Source organism: Neophocaena asiaeorientalis, unplaced genomic scaffold (genome assembly GCF_003031525.2).
Source record: "Neophocaena asiaeorientalis asiaeorientalis breed wild unplaced genomic scaffold, Neophocaena_asiaeorientalis_V1.1 scaffold102, whole genome shotgun sequence".
Classification (NCBI taxonomy): domain Eukaryota; kingdom Metazoa; phylum Chordata; class Mammalia; order Artiodactyla; family Phocoenidae; genus Neophocaena; species Neophocaena asiaeorientalis.
Genome location: NW_020175078.1, coordinates 5,251,893 through 5,265,491, shown reverse-complemented (window position 1 = coordinate 5,265,491; position 13,599 = coordinate 5,251,893). Strand labels below are relative to the sequence as shown.

Genomic DNA, 13,599 nt, shown 5'->3' with positions numbered 1-13,599 from the left:
CCACAATATCTTTTTTGGGGGGGGGGGGGGAGGTTGGGAAGAAGTAAAAATATGTTTACTTTCCAATTACATGATCTTGTATATAAGAAATACACCCCCTGACACACAATTAGAACTAATAAATGAATTCAGAAACATTTCAGGAAACATGATCAATGTAAAAAATGAGTTATATTTCTATACACTAGTAATTAACAATCCAAAAATAAATTAATAACTTACAATAACATCAAAAAGAATAAAATACTTAGCAATAAATCCAGCAAAGAAATCCAGTGCATAATGTGTACTCACCTTTTCTCCTGTTTCCACTGCTGGAGTGGAATGTGGTCAGTTACTCAAATACCAGGGCACAGAGGGCTGCTTTCTCTTGGAGCATTTTACAGTGTCAATTCCAGGAGCAGGTCGCTTCATAATGAGCAGGCAGGTAGCATGGTGGCCGAGGAGGGAAGATGGCATTTCATGAGAGGATTCATCTACTATTTGAAGCACGGACAAGACAGACATTTTTCCTTTGTTTTATTGAGATAGGATCAACATACAGTGCTATGTCCGTTTAAGGTGTACAGCATAATGGCTTGACTTACATATATTGTGAAATGATTGCCACAGTAAGTTTAGTTAACATCCATCCATCATTTCAAATAGATATTAAAAAAAGGGCAGGGGTGAAAAAAATGGTTTTTTTCTTGTCATGAGGAGTTTTAGGATCTCCCTTAGCAACTTTGAGATAAACCATACAGCAGTGTTAACTACAGTCAGAAGACAGATTTTTATAGTTTTACAACTTTAGAGGCTTATGCTGTGCCAGTTTGGAAGTAAATTTGAAAAGAATATACCTATTACCTGCCAAGTAGGCATCAGTGAGAGCTTAATTAAATGTAAATGGATGAAAGAGGGTATTAGAAGCTGCTGTAAATCAAAGAAGGGGTTAAACATTCATAGTTATCTTTAGAGACCCCGTGTTGGAAAAATAACATGGGCTACCTCACTGGTGAAAGACAGCTTTCTGCTCCTTGACAATTTACAACTTTAGGTGTAAACTCTATTCAGCTGTAAAGACTTGATACATCAGTATCTTTGGAAGTCCACAGGTCAAATTTTCATCCTCATAATGTAGCTGTCACTCTCCTTTTCCTTGGATTTCACGTTTTTCAGCACGGTGCTTCTCTCCTCAAAGACTCTGTTTCTTCCCCAGCGTCATAGCACCCAGCTGCCCGAGTGTTCGCAGTGACCTTCGTATTCCCGCAGTGGGTGATGGTGTTCTCTGCCTGGAATTTGCAGCTCTCCAGGGTGTGGTGTCAGCTAACCTTTCCAAGCTGTTTCCTCCTGCCCTGCTCTGAGTCTGCTGCTTTCGCCACATTGATCCTCTCCCCTCTCCCACACCCGCTCAGACATTGATGTTTGATTGGTTGCTCTTACCCACTGGAGGTAGATTTCCTTTCTCAGTAGACACTCGGGGTTAAAACATAGGATAAAAGATCTGTTTTCCATCTCTGGCCTCAAAAAGGATTCTGTACCTACTATTAGCAATCATTAACCCCCTTTCAACCTCCCTTTCCCCCAGCCCGAAGCAGCCACTAACCTACTTTCTGTCTCTATGGATTTGCCTGTTCTGGACATTTTATATAATATGTGGTCTTTTGTGACTGACTCCTTTCACTTAGCTTAATTTCTTCAAGGTTTATCCATGTTGTGGGATGAATCAGTACTTCATTCCCAGTATGGCTGAGGAATACCCCGTTGTGTGGATGTACCACATTTTGTCTGTCCATTCATCCACTGATGAACATTTGGATTGTTTCCAGTGTTCACCTTTTGGCTCTCATGAATAATGCTGCCATGAACTTTTGTGTGGGTCTACGTTTTCATTTGTCTTGGGTATCTACCTAGGAGTGGAATTGCTGGGTCAAAGGGCAACTCTATGTTTAATTTGTTAAGGAACTGCTAGACTGTTTTCCAAAATAGCTGCATTATTTTCTCTTCCTGCCAGCAGTGCTTGAGGGTTCTGATTTCTCTACATTCTTGCCAACACTTGTTATGACCTGAATTTTTGATTATAGCCGTTTCAGTGGATGAAGTGATATATCATGGTGGTTTTCATTTGCGTTTCCCTGATTGCTAATGATGATGAACTTTTTGTTTCATGTCACTGTCAGGTGTTTAACCCCAGCTGTTTTCTGCCCACTACACATATGTGTTCCTAGGTGTGTGATGACCAACCTTTTCTGCCTGAATATTCTAAGGAATGTGACATGCTTGTATCAGTAGCAGTACCTGGGGGCCTATCAGAATGGAGGGTGTGTGTGTGTGTGTGTGTGTGTGTGTGTGTCTGTGCGCGCATAACATTCTTACGGACCCTGCCCCTCCTACTGAGAATCCCTTTTAATTAATTTATTTTGTTTTATTGAATTATATGTAGTTGATTTACAGTGTTGTGTTTCAGGTGTACAGCACAGTGATTCAGTTTTATATATATCTATATATGTATGTATATATAGTCTTTTCCCTTATAGATTATTACAAAAGATTGAGTATAGTTCCCTGTGCCATACAATAGTTCCTTATTGGTTATCTATTTTATGTATAGTAGTGTGTATATGGTAATCCCAATCTCCTAATTTATCCCTCCCCCGCTTTCCTCTTTGGTAACCGTAAGTTTGTTTTCTAAGTCTGTGAGTCTATTTCTGTTCCGTAAATAAATGCATTTGTATCCTTTTTTTTTTTAGATTCCATATATAAGCGATATCATATCAATATGATATTTATCTTGCTCTATCTGGCTTAACTTCACTTAGTGTGATAATTTCTAGGTCCATTCATGTTGGTGCAAATGGCATTATTTCATTCTTTTTTATGGCTGAGGAATAGTCCATCGTATACATATACCACATCACCTTTATTCTTTCATCTGTCAATGGACATTTAGGTTGCTTCCATGTCTTGGCTGTTGTAAATAGTGCTGCAGTGAACATTGGTGTGCATGTATCTTTTTGAATTAGAGTTTTCTTTGGATAAAGGCCCAGGAGTGGGATTGTAGGACCATATGGTAGCTCTATTTTTGGTTTTCTGAGGAACCTCCATACTGTTCTCCATAGTGGCTGTATCAATTTACATTCCCACAAACAGTGTAGGAGGGTTCCTTTCTCTCCACACCCTCTCCAGAATTTATTATTTGTAGACATTTTAATGATGGCCATTCTGACCGGCGTGAGGTGATACCTCATTGTACTGAGAATCTTAATCCTAGATATTCTTTTTAATTCTGTTTTACCCATGAAAGGTAAAACGGTATTAATGTTAGCATCAAAGCTTAATGAGGTGGAAATTCTGCAAAAATCAATGAACAAACAAATGACCCCGGGTATAACAGAAGAAAGCATAAATAATCTAGGGTTATTTGGCTGTTACTGTGGTTTGAAATTTTTGACGTTGATTATACTTGGCGCTGTGTTTTCATAGTCCTCACAACTTCATTTTTTTTACACATTAACGTCATCCTTGAAAAGCTGTGCATGATTCAACAACCGTTCATTGAATATGATTTTCCTGTTGACTTCCATTATGCCTATAGTGTTTGCTTATGGGCAATACTGTAGCTCCAGGTTTTTAGCAAGTTCCTGAGGCCCTTGGAGTGCTTCTTCAGAGACAAGTAAAAACTGATCATTTTATTCTTCAGGGTTGACTCTTTGGATTTCTGGTATAGAGTGTGAATATGGTGATGATGGTGGTCGTGTGCCTTTTAATACCAAGAGCCAGAGTAGTGGAAACAGTCTTGACCCAGAAGACAGAAGCCTGGGTTGAACATGCAGAATGTGTTGTGCATGAGAGGTAACTAGTGAATTTTATTAAACCACTGAATGCAGAAGGCAGTTCATCTCTCTAGGCCTTATTATGAATCAGGAGAAGTCAACAGCTTACTAATATGGCTCCAGGAGTCCTCTGCAGCTCTGAAATTCTTTGGTACAGTGATTTCATTTCTAGCTTCTTACATTGAAAAACAAAACAAAACCAACAAAATGCAAACGACTCCTTTCAAGGTGCCCGGTATCCATCCCTGGGAGTCCGTGAGTGTGTCGTGCCCATTACCCATCATGACTCCCCAGCTCCTTCAGTGGGCAGAGAGCTTCCTGTTCCTGTGGGCCCTGGGTCTGGAATATGTGTACATGATTCAGTTATGGAAATTAAATCACTTTTTCATAATGCAAATGTAAAAAGTGGCCCTAAATGAATATTTGCCAACTGAGAATGACTGGTGAGGTCATTCATAATGGGAGATTGTATTTCACCATGGCTGATTTCTGGCCGATTTATTGCTGGTAACTCCTGACGTGAGGCCAGCTGATGGATGCGCTGGCAAGAGCATGGTCTCCAGGCTGAGCACAGAGGTGAAGTCAGCTCCCGGCTGGTGCAGTGCTCACGTGGGCACCCTGCAGGGGCCATCTGATAACTGGGGCGGTGTGTTCCTATCGGGTGTTCGGAGAGAAACACTACCTTATCCTACACAAAAAACAGAATTGCTGGAGACCCTTTATCTTTTGAGAGGAAATATGCTTGGGGTACCTCACTCATGAAGATGGTTATCTTAGCTGCTGGCAAAGGAACTGGACCAGGAGATTGAACTCGGTTTCCTAAAACTTCCAGGGGTAGACAGATGGTCACGTTTTTTGAGATTTCTGAGAGATTTTTAAATTTCCTTTTTCATCTTCCATTAAAATAGCAGTGGTGAAGAAATCAGGCACCCTTAACCCATCTGATGCCTGTTCAGTTCTAGATAAAAAATTAATGGCACTGTGTTTTACAAGTTCTTAAAAAGAAGTGCCATTTCAAACACGTCGTCTTTGCTATAATTAATATTCAGATACATCGTCTTGGCTATAATTAATTTTCAAACACGTCATCTTTGCAATAATTAATATTCAGACACGTCGTTTTTGCTGTAATTAATATTCAGACACGTCATCTTTGCTGTAATTAATATTCAGACACGTCGTCTTTGCTATGATTACTATTCAGACACGTCGTCTTTGCTGTAATTAATATTCAGAAAAGTGAACCTTGCCAAAGGAGGCTCTCTTGGGAGGGTCAACTTTCATTCTAAAATAACTATCTTCTTTCTGTGTAGGGCTCACAAAACACCTCTCCCCCTCTCCACCGCCTCCCCCTTGCCTCCCACTTGCCTCCCACTAACCACCACACACATCCACTCCCCTACTCTCCCCTCATGTCCTCACTTTATCATCACCACCCGGGAGCATGTAGCCGAGTTTCTTACAGGTGATGCCACCCACAAGTATTTATAGAATCGGATTAAGGGTGACACCTGGCTGCCAGCCTTGTTTGTTGTGAGCCTCTTTTTATAACCATATTTCTGGAGCTCTTTTGTTCAACAGAGTCAGGAAAGGTTATCATTAACTTGAAATAAGTTTGTAGTAGGTGAGTGTTTTATGGTGCTGCATAGTTGACAGTTGATGACTTTAAAAACAGACAGCATCTCCATGTATATGTATTGAACTTGGCAGCTAAAACTAAAGGTATCCTTGTATGGTACCCAGTGGATCTTGTGTTTGATTTGTAAATGCATCAGGACAGTTAACATACGAGTCATTAAGATCATCTCTCACAAAACTGCAAGCCTCTCTTTCTAAATACGAATAAGGTATGAATATCAGTCATTCACATGGGGGATAGGCCACTTCCTCCCTCCCTGCATTGGCAATGAGTCTTCCTTTTTTTTACATCTTTATTGGAGTATAATTGCCTTACAATGGTGTGTTTGTTTCTGCTTTATAACAAAGTGAATCAGTTATACATATATCCCCATATCCCCTCCCTCTTGCGTCTCCCTCCCACCCTCCCTATCCCACCCCTCTAGGTGGTCACAAAGCACCGAGCTGATCTCCCTGTGCTATGCGGCTGCTTCACACTAGCTATCTGTTTTACATTTGGTAGTGTATATATGTCCATGCCTCTCTCTCGCTTTGTCACAGCTTACCCTTCCCCCTCCCCGTGTCCTCAAGTCCATTCTCTAGTAGGTCTGTGTCTTTATTCCCGTCTTACCCCTAGGTTCTTCATGACATTTTTTTTCTTAGATTCCATATATATGTGTTAGCACGCGGTATTTGTCTTGCGGCAGTGAGTCTTCTTTCACTGCTCCTCCTTGTGACATTTTTCCTTGTGTGGAGCCCAGATTCCTTTGGCTTGTTTAGTGTGTGGTCCGGAACTCTTGCGTTTCTTTTTCAGAGATTCCCAGTGAGGACCGCCCACCCCCTTTCTTCCGTGGCTCTTTCTTCTCCCTGTGCTTCTCTGAAACTGGGGCTCTTAATCCCTTTGTTACATTTGTTCATCTGTCTAAAAAAATACAATGGAGTTGCCAGGGTGCCAGGCAGTAGGTTGGGTGCTGGGCCACAGCCCTGAGGGTGGGTGGCCCGCCTTCCAGGAGGCTATACCCGAGGAGGGGGCTCTGCTGTATGTGGTCCCTCCCCCTAGTCCTGGGGAGCTCCTCCAGGGTATGGACCATGTCTTTCAAGGAAGGATGCAGCTTTTTTTTTTTTTTTTTGCGGGACGCGGGCCCCTCACTGTTGTGACCTCTCCCACTGCGGAGCACAGGCTCCGGATGCACTGGCTCAGAGGCCATGGCTTAAGGGCCCAGCCGCTCCACGGCATGTGGGATCTTCCCGGACCGGGGCACGAACCCGTGTCCCCTGTATCGGCAGGCAGACTCTCAACCACTGCCCCACCAGGGAAGCCCAAGGATGTAGCTTTCACATGGAAGCACATGGCCAGCAGCAGGCTTTTGAGAGATGTTCCAGGTGGCTGTGGGCTGAGTTTGGCGGTAGCCGCTGAGGATTTTGAAGCGTCTCCTTTCCAAACTATAAGATGAGGTAATTGTCTTCCTTGTTCAGGAGGATGTGGTGAGTATAAAATGTGCTAACGTGTGTGCCAGCACTTTAGAAAGACTGGTACTGTATCAAGGGAGGTCATGTTGTCCACCTGTTTCCTCTATCACCCTTTTCAATTCTCACAGTCCCTCTGAGACTGTCTTTACCATTTACTTCTGCCCTGTACTCTCCCACTTTCCTTCCTTCCTTGGGCAGAGGAAGCCATGAGTTAAAAACAGCTGTGTGTCTGGTTCCATATCTCTTTGTCTCTGTCACTTCCAGATATGTATTTGAAATGCTGTTGTGTCTGTCTCAATCTGTGTATGCATGTTAGGACCGTCGGGGAGAATATGGCTCCACGCTTGATGGGAACACGCTGCTCTGGGTGTGTTCATGGCATCTTTCGTCACTTCTCCTGCTGTACATGTGCTCTTCCTGAGTTGTAAGCATTTTTGATAATAAGAAAAATGTTCTCTTAGATTAAACCTAATATTTGACCTCCTACTACCCTGATAAAACAACAGAGTTTTTGCACCTAGGGTACCCTGCCTTTTTTCTAATAACCTGGTTGACGGTACCATAGAATCAGTTCAGAGGTGAAGTTTTCAGTGCAAGATGCCACTTGGGCTGGTGTATGAGGGTAAGAGATGAAACTGAATTCTAAACAGTAGAAGAGCTGAGCTTCTTTGCTTACATTAACATCTTCCTTTTCCTTTGCCCTTTCACAGTTAAAAAAAAAAGATGACCTGTGTGAGAGGGTGGGGTGAACAGCAGGGAGAGCCTTCTAGTAATGTATCTTGGCGGAATCCTGACACCTTTTGTGGGGAGGGGCCTCATTAAGTTAAGTGTCCCCTGAAAAGCCGTCACGTTAACCTCTTTTGGCCTGAATTTTTGTGGTTTTTTTAACCAACCTTAGGTTGGAGGCTCTTGCAAAGGTAAATGTCTTCTGTGGACACAAAGGAATGAAAACATGATTCATTGAGTTTTTGTCATTGTGATGGAAACAAGGCAGGGAGCTGTCCTGTGGGATGTGCTGAAACTCCTCAGGGCCTGGGAGGTAATGGAGGGTCTCGTTCAGATTACTTACTGGGGGTTGGATTCTGTGAGCAGCTCGGCCCCATGGCACTTCCCGTGTCTCCCTTTCACAGATCCCTTCCACCCCAGAGCCTCAAGTCATCCAACTACACTTTTGGAAGCCACTGTCTATTCAAACCCATCACTGTGTAACAAAATAATGAGAAAATTCCTCATTAGATCTTGGAAATGCAGAGGAGCCCCTGTTGGATTAGCTGACACACTGCTGCTTGGAAGAGGAGCAACAAATGCTGGTCTAGCTGGGGTCTCAGCTCAGTCTCATTCTCCCTGAGCCCAAGGGTCAGGCCGGGGATGGTGGGGAGGCAGACGGAACATGCGTGTGTTTATTCAGCCCAGCAGCACTCGCTGAGTGCCTGGTGATGGAGCAGAAAGACGTAACCTTCCCACCTCCTAGGAGGGGAGGTGAACAGATGTGAACAAGAGAACAGGATTGCTCGCTGTGGTGGAAGGGCCAGAAGCCGCAGGGCAGCACTCAGCCCTGACTCGGTCCTGACTCAGCCTGGGGATGGAGAAGAAGGATCAGGGCTCTCTTCAGGTGGGGATGCTCGAGCTAGGTCTTAAAGGAGGAGGGGCTTTAAATGGGAGGAGGGAACCGGGAAGGGTGACAGGAAGGGCACGCCGGACAGGGGAGTGCCTGCAGATGTCCTTTAAAAAGTCAGTTCAGGGCTTCCCTGGTGGCGCAGTGGTTGAGAGTCTGCCTGCCGACGCAGGGGACACGGGTTCGTGCCGCGGTCCGGGAGGATCCCACATGCCGCGGAGCGGCTGGGCCCGTGAGCCATGGCCGCTGAGCCTGCGCGTCCGGAGCCTGTGCTCCGCAACGGGAGAGGTCACAACAGTGAGAGGCCCGCGTACCGCAGGTCTTTGCAGAAGCAAAGGATCCTCATTTGGGGAGTCTCTTAGCATGGCCAACATCGGGGTCTGTGCCTGTTTTTGTAAATAAAGTTTTATTGGAACACAGCCACACCCATCCACCCCCTGTCGTCTGTGGCTGCTTTCCTGCTACATCCCAGACAGAGACCATGTGGCCTGCCCAGACTAAAATATTTATTGTCCAGCCCTTTACGGAAAAAGTTTGCTGACTCTTAGCATAACATTTTTTTATTTCTTGAAACTCTTAAATGAAGAGGACCCACACTGCCAGCAACTAGGCTTTGCCTGCAGCCTTCACGGACCTGCTGGTTTATTTTAACACTCGGCGATTTCTCTTCGTCCCGCACTGCCATACCTCCAACTCACCTCATTTCAATAACTTCTGGCTCTGAACATCTGGAACTAGAGTAATACCTGTTGTGTGTAAAGAAAGGGGAGTAATTTACCCCTGAGTATCTCAGATGTCTGATTATCCCAACCCTCGGCTGTTTTGGACTCTGCTTAATTTCTCGGAACCTCTGCTGCGTCTTACTTGCTTAAGTAGTAAACAAAATTGGAATTTAAAATAGTGATAGGAGCAGTAGTCATTGGAAAGCACTTCTTTTCTTTGTTGAGGGAGCCCGTCTGTTAGTGGATTCTGGAGCTGGCTGTCCCCGTACACATGAGAGAGAAGGGGAGCTTTAGGGAGAGCCACCATTCAAGCCTGCATTTATTTTAAAAACGAAGAGAATGCATTTCCAGAAGCATGTGCATTTGAAATATTGCTTTCCTGGGTATAGTGAGTGAAAGTTGCGTGGAATTATACAGCAAATGCCAACTTTTAAGCACCTGCCATGGTCTGTGGTATCATGTGATGGGAGTGCCAGACCAGGCTTTTTACAAATATTTAAGTTATTAAATATTAACTTAAATATTTAATAAGACCTGGATGAAATAGAGGTGCAGTTACTCCGATTTTACAGATGGGGAAACAAAGCCTCCAACAAACTGTCTTCCATGTTAACAACTAACAGACACTGCCTCCAACCTATGATAAGGAGGATATTGATTTTACACTCTAGTTATCCTTAGGTTGATATGTAGTTTGGGATCTCATTTCCGATTAGTACTTGGTGTAGGAAACTGTCAGCAGTGAATAATTGGGACATCCAAGCATGTGCAGAAAATATAGTTGGTCCAAAAACAGAAGCATGTAGGTTTAGGGTTGTCGCCCTTTCCAGCTGTAATGATTGTTCCTAAACAAAAAACTGATCCTAACTATCTTCTCCTTAAAACTTTTCAGTGCTCCGCCACCCAGACCCTTAGTACAAAGACCAGAGTCTTTATTTTGGTGCTTGAGGCCTTTCTGGTTGGGCGCTGCCTCTCAGTACCTCGTACTAATTCACTCCAGTCAGACCAGGTCCTGCATTTGGATGTTTTCCTGAACACCATCTCTACCTTGTCCCTCTACCTGGCTCGCTCCTTCATCTTCACATCTCAGCCGACATGTCACTGGATCCAGGGAAGCCGCGTGTCCTTCCCTTGCCCCGCCCTAACATAAGGCCTTTTACACTGCTGTTCAGTTGTTTACTGGTTTGTCTGTTGTCCATCACTAAAGCTTCTGGGAGGCATTCTTTTCAGTTTTGACTCTGTAGTTACAAGGAATAGGAATCTACTCTAGCTTGCTAATACAAAGGGAGTTTATTGGGAGGAAACAGTGGAAGAATAAGGAGATCTTGGTGGAAATTTAAGAACCGGGTCTAAGAAGGTACACCTTGCAGATGCATCTTGTGGCTTTCTGAGCACATGGTTCTCTTCGCCTTTCTCTCTCCTGTGGGCTGCCTCAGCTCAAGCGCATGTCTGTTTTGTTTTATTGAAGTATAGTTGATTTACAGTGTTGTGTTAGTTTCAGGTGTACAGCAAAGTAGTTTCGGTTATTTATATATATATATATATATATATATATATATATATATGTACACACACACACACATACACATATATATCTATTTTCTTCAGATGCTTTTCCCTTATAGGTTATTACAAAATATTGAGTAGAGTTCCCTGTGCTATACAGCAGGTCCTTATCGTTTATCTATTTTATATATAGTAGTGTGTATCTGTTAATCCCAGACTCCTAATTGATCCCCCCCGCTTCTCCTTCAGTAGCCATAGGTTTGTTTTCTACGTCTGTGTGTCTGTTTCTGTTTTGGAAATAAGTTCATTTGTACCACTTTTTTAGATTCCGTAAGTGATAAGCACACGTGTTCAGGAAGCTGCTCATGGCCTCAGTTTGTCCTCATAGCCTAGCCTGGCCTCGCCGGCCCCGTGACCCTCCTAATCTCATGACTTCATTTCCTGCCCCCCATTCGTATGGTTTCTCAGTTTCCCAGTTGCAGATTTTCAGGCAAGCACTCTGGTTGGCCCGGCTCAACCTTTGCGGCTGGGCCATGCATGTCACAGGTCTCTGGCCATGCTGGAGGTGGGCTCTGGTTGGGTCAGGTCCTCCCTGCAGACCAGTCAGAACTGTCGTCAGCTGGAGGGGCTCCCAGGGTAGACTTCTCTTTTCCTTTTCTCTCTCTGACCCTCACTTGCAATAAACTTGATAGTATCCTTTGTTGTTTTTCCTCCTTTTCAGATATCATTAATGGAGCTCAAGAAAAATGCGTATTGCCTCCTATGGATGGCTACCCCCACTGCGAGGGGAAAATTAAGGTAAGGCAGAAGGGATCTCCATTCGTCCCCATCCTCCTTAATCTGCACGAACAGACCCTTGCTTCCCCCACCCTCCCTTCTTCTCCCCAGCAATACACATGGGCAAGCGAGCCCTTTAAGGGAGTCATTTAAGGGGCGCCTCAGTCCTGCCAGTTAAGGGCTGTGGCCATGACAACCCTTCCCTGCTTATGCCAGCTGTGTGGGGTTAGTCAACAATGACTAAGTGGTCAGACTGAAACGGCTGGGCCATTGCAGGCACCTGCGGTGGCTTTGAAGCTATCACTACCACCCCCTTCCCATCCTCCAGCAGGTGATCCTTCAAGGGCCAAAGACAAGGGGCTGCCATTATTTAGTATCCACCTTCCCTCTGCCCCAGGCCTCTGCTGTGAGGTCTCCAGTTCGAGATTTCATTGTCACATTTGCATGTGCAGTCGAGTACCCAGACACTCTTGGCCACTCTTTGACTCTTAACATTTTTTTTTTCACCCCATTTATACGGCCAGCCCTTGGGGAGACCACTCTCCTTCGCAGTAGTTTGCAGAGAACAGTTAGCGTTCAAGCGCCACGTAGGATGGTGAGACCAAACCACAGAGTGTTTACCTAGCCTCCATTTGGGACTCACCGCACGCTGAGCTCCTGCCCTCGTCCGTGCGCTCTCTTCCAGGCGCTGTGCCGAGGCTTGTGAAACTGCAGTTCTCCGGGGAGGGGACTCTGATGCCGGGGCACTGCATTAGGCACTTGGTCTTGATAAAACGCTCCTTGCCGTTGCTTCTCCCGGGCTGCACTGCAGGGTGTGTCTTACGGCCTCTGTCCACTCCAAAGGCCTCTGCTAAGGCCCAGCTCAAGCCACGATCGTCCAAGAGCTGAGCATCTGGTCCTGACCTCAGCCCAGGGATCCTGAGCTTCAGGCCACGGTTTGAGCCACCCCCCTCCCCCTCCGAGCCCTCGCCGTCTCTGTTGGCAGGTGTGCCTGGCCGCAGAGATCAGGCTGCTCATCAGCGTTCTCACCTTCTCTGGTTGTTTCAGTGGATGAAAGATATGTGGCGCTCGGATCCCTGCTACGCAGAATACGGAGTGGATGGGTCCACCTGCTCTTTTTTTATTTACCTCAGTGAGGTGAGTAGCTTCTTGTGGCTTTGTGGGGTGGGGGTGGACGGTCTGTTCTGTAGCTGAGCCTGGAATCTGAAAGGCTGAAAAACGGGTATTGTTTTCCCACGAAGGGCCTGTGATTCCCTTCTGCGTGACTCTCCTCTGTCCCCAAGTAGCGTGACTTTTTTTTTTCCCCCCTTGAGGGAAAAATAGTCTGAGTTCACTGTTTAATTTTTTCCCGATTAAAAAAAAAAAGGTAGTAAAATACACCTAACAAAAAAATGTAGTAAAACTTCTTAACCATAAAGTGTAAAGTTCAGCGGTCTTAAGTCCATTTCACACTGCGACCGTCACCACCATCCGTCCATCTCCAGAATGCTTCATCTTGCCAACCTGAGACTCTGTTCCCGTTAAACTGTAACTCCACATTCCCTCCGTTCTCCCAGCCCCGGCCAACACCCTTCTCCTTTCTGCCTCTGCCTCTGACTACTCCAAGTACTCCTATAAGTGTAGTGTACAGTATTTGTCTTTCTGTGATGGGCTGATTTCACTTCGCATAGTGTACTCAAGGTTCATCCATGTTGTACATGTGTCAGTATGTCCTTCCTTTGTAAGGCTTAATAACATGTTCCATTGTGTGTATAGACCACATTTTGTTACCCATTCATCTGTCAAATGGACCCTTGCATTGCTTCCACCTTTCAGGTATTGTGAATAATGTTGTTTTGAACGTAGGTGTACACCTAACTCTTTGAGACTCTGCTTTCAATGCTTTTGGGTATAGATCCAGAAGCAGAGTTGCTGCATTATATGGTAATTATATTTTTAATTTTTTGAGGAACCACCAAACTATTTTCCACAGCGGCTGCACCATTTTACATTCCCACCACCAGTACACAAGGGTTCTAACTTCTCCACATCCTTGCCAGCACTTGTTATTTTCTGGTTTTTTTTTTTTTTTTTTTTTTTT

General features: G+C 44.7%; 1 protein-coding gene across 6 annotated transcripts in view; it reads left to right on the top strand.

The window, feature by feature from the left end:
- MGAT5 (alpha-1,6-mannosylglycoprotein 6-beta-N-acetylglucosaminyltransferase) overlaps nt 1-13,599 on the top strand; it is a 360,006-nt gene that overhangs the window by 200,012 nt on the left and 146,395 nt on the right. For all 6 annotated transcript variants that reach the window (XM_024764088.1, XM_024764090.1, XM_024764087.1 and 3 more), the window contains 2 exons: nt 11,464-11,540; nt 12,567-12,656. In XM_024764088.1, the coding sequence (XP_024619856.1) occupies nt 11,464-11,540; nt 12,567-12,656 (167 nt within the window). The remainder of the gene's footprint in view (nt 1-11,463; nt 11,541-12,566; nt 12,657-13,599) is intronic.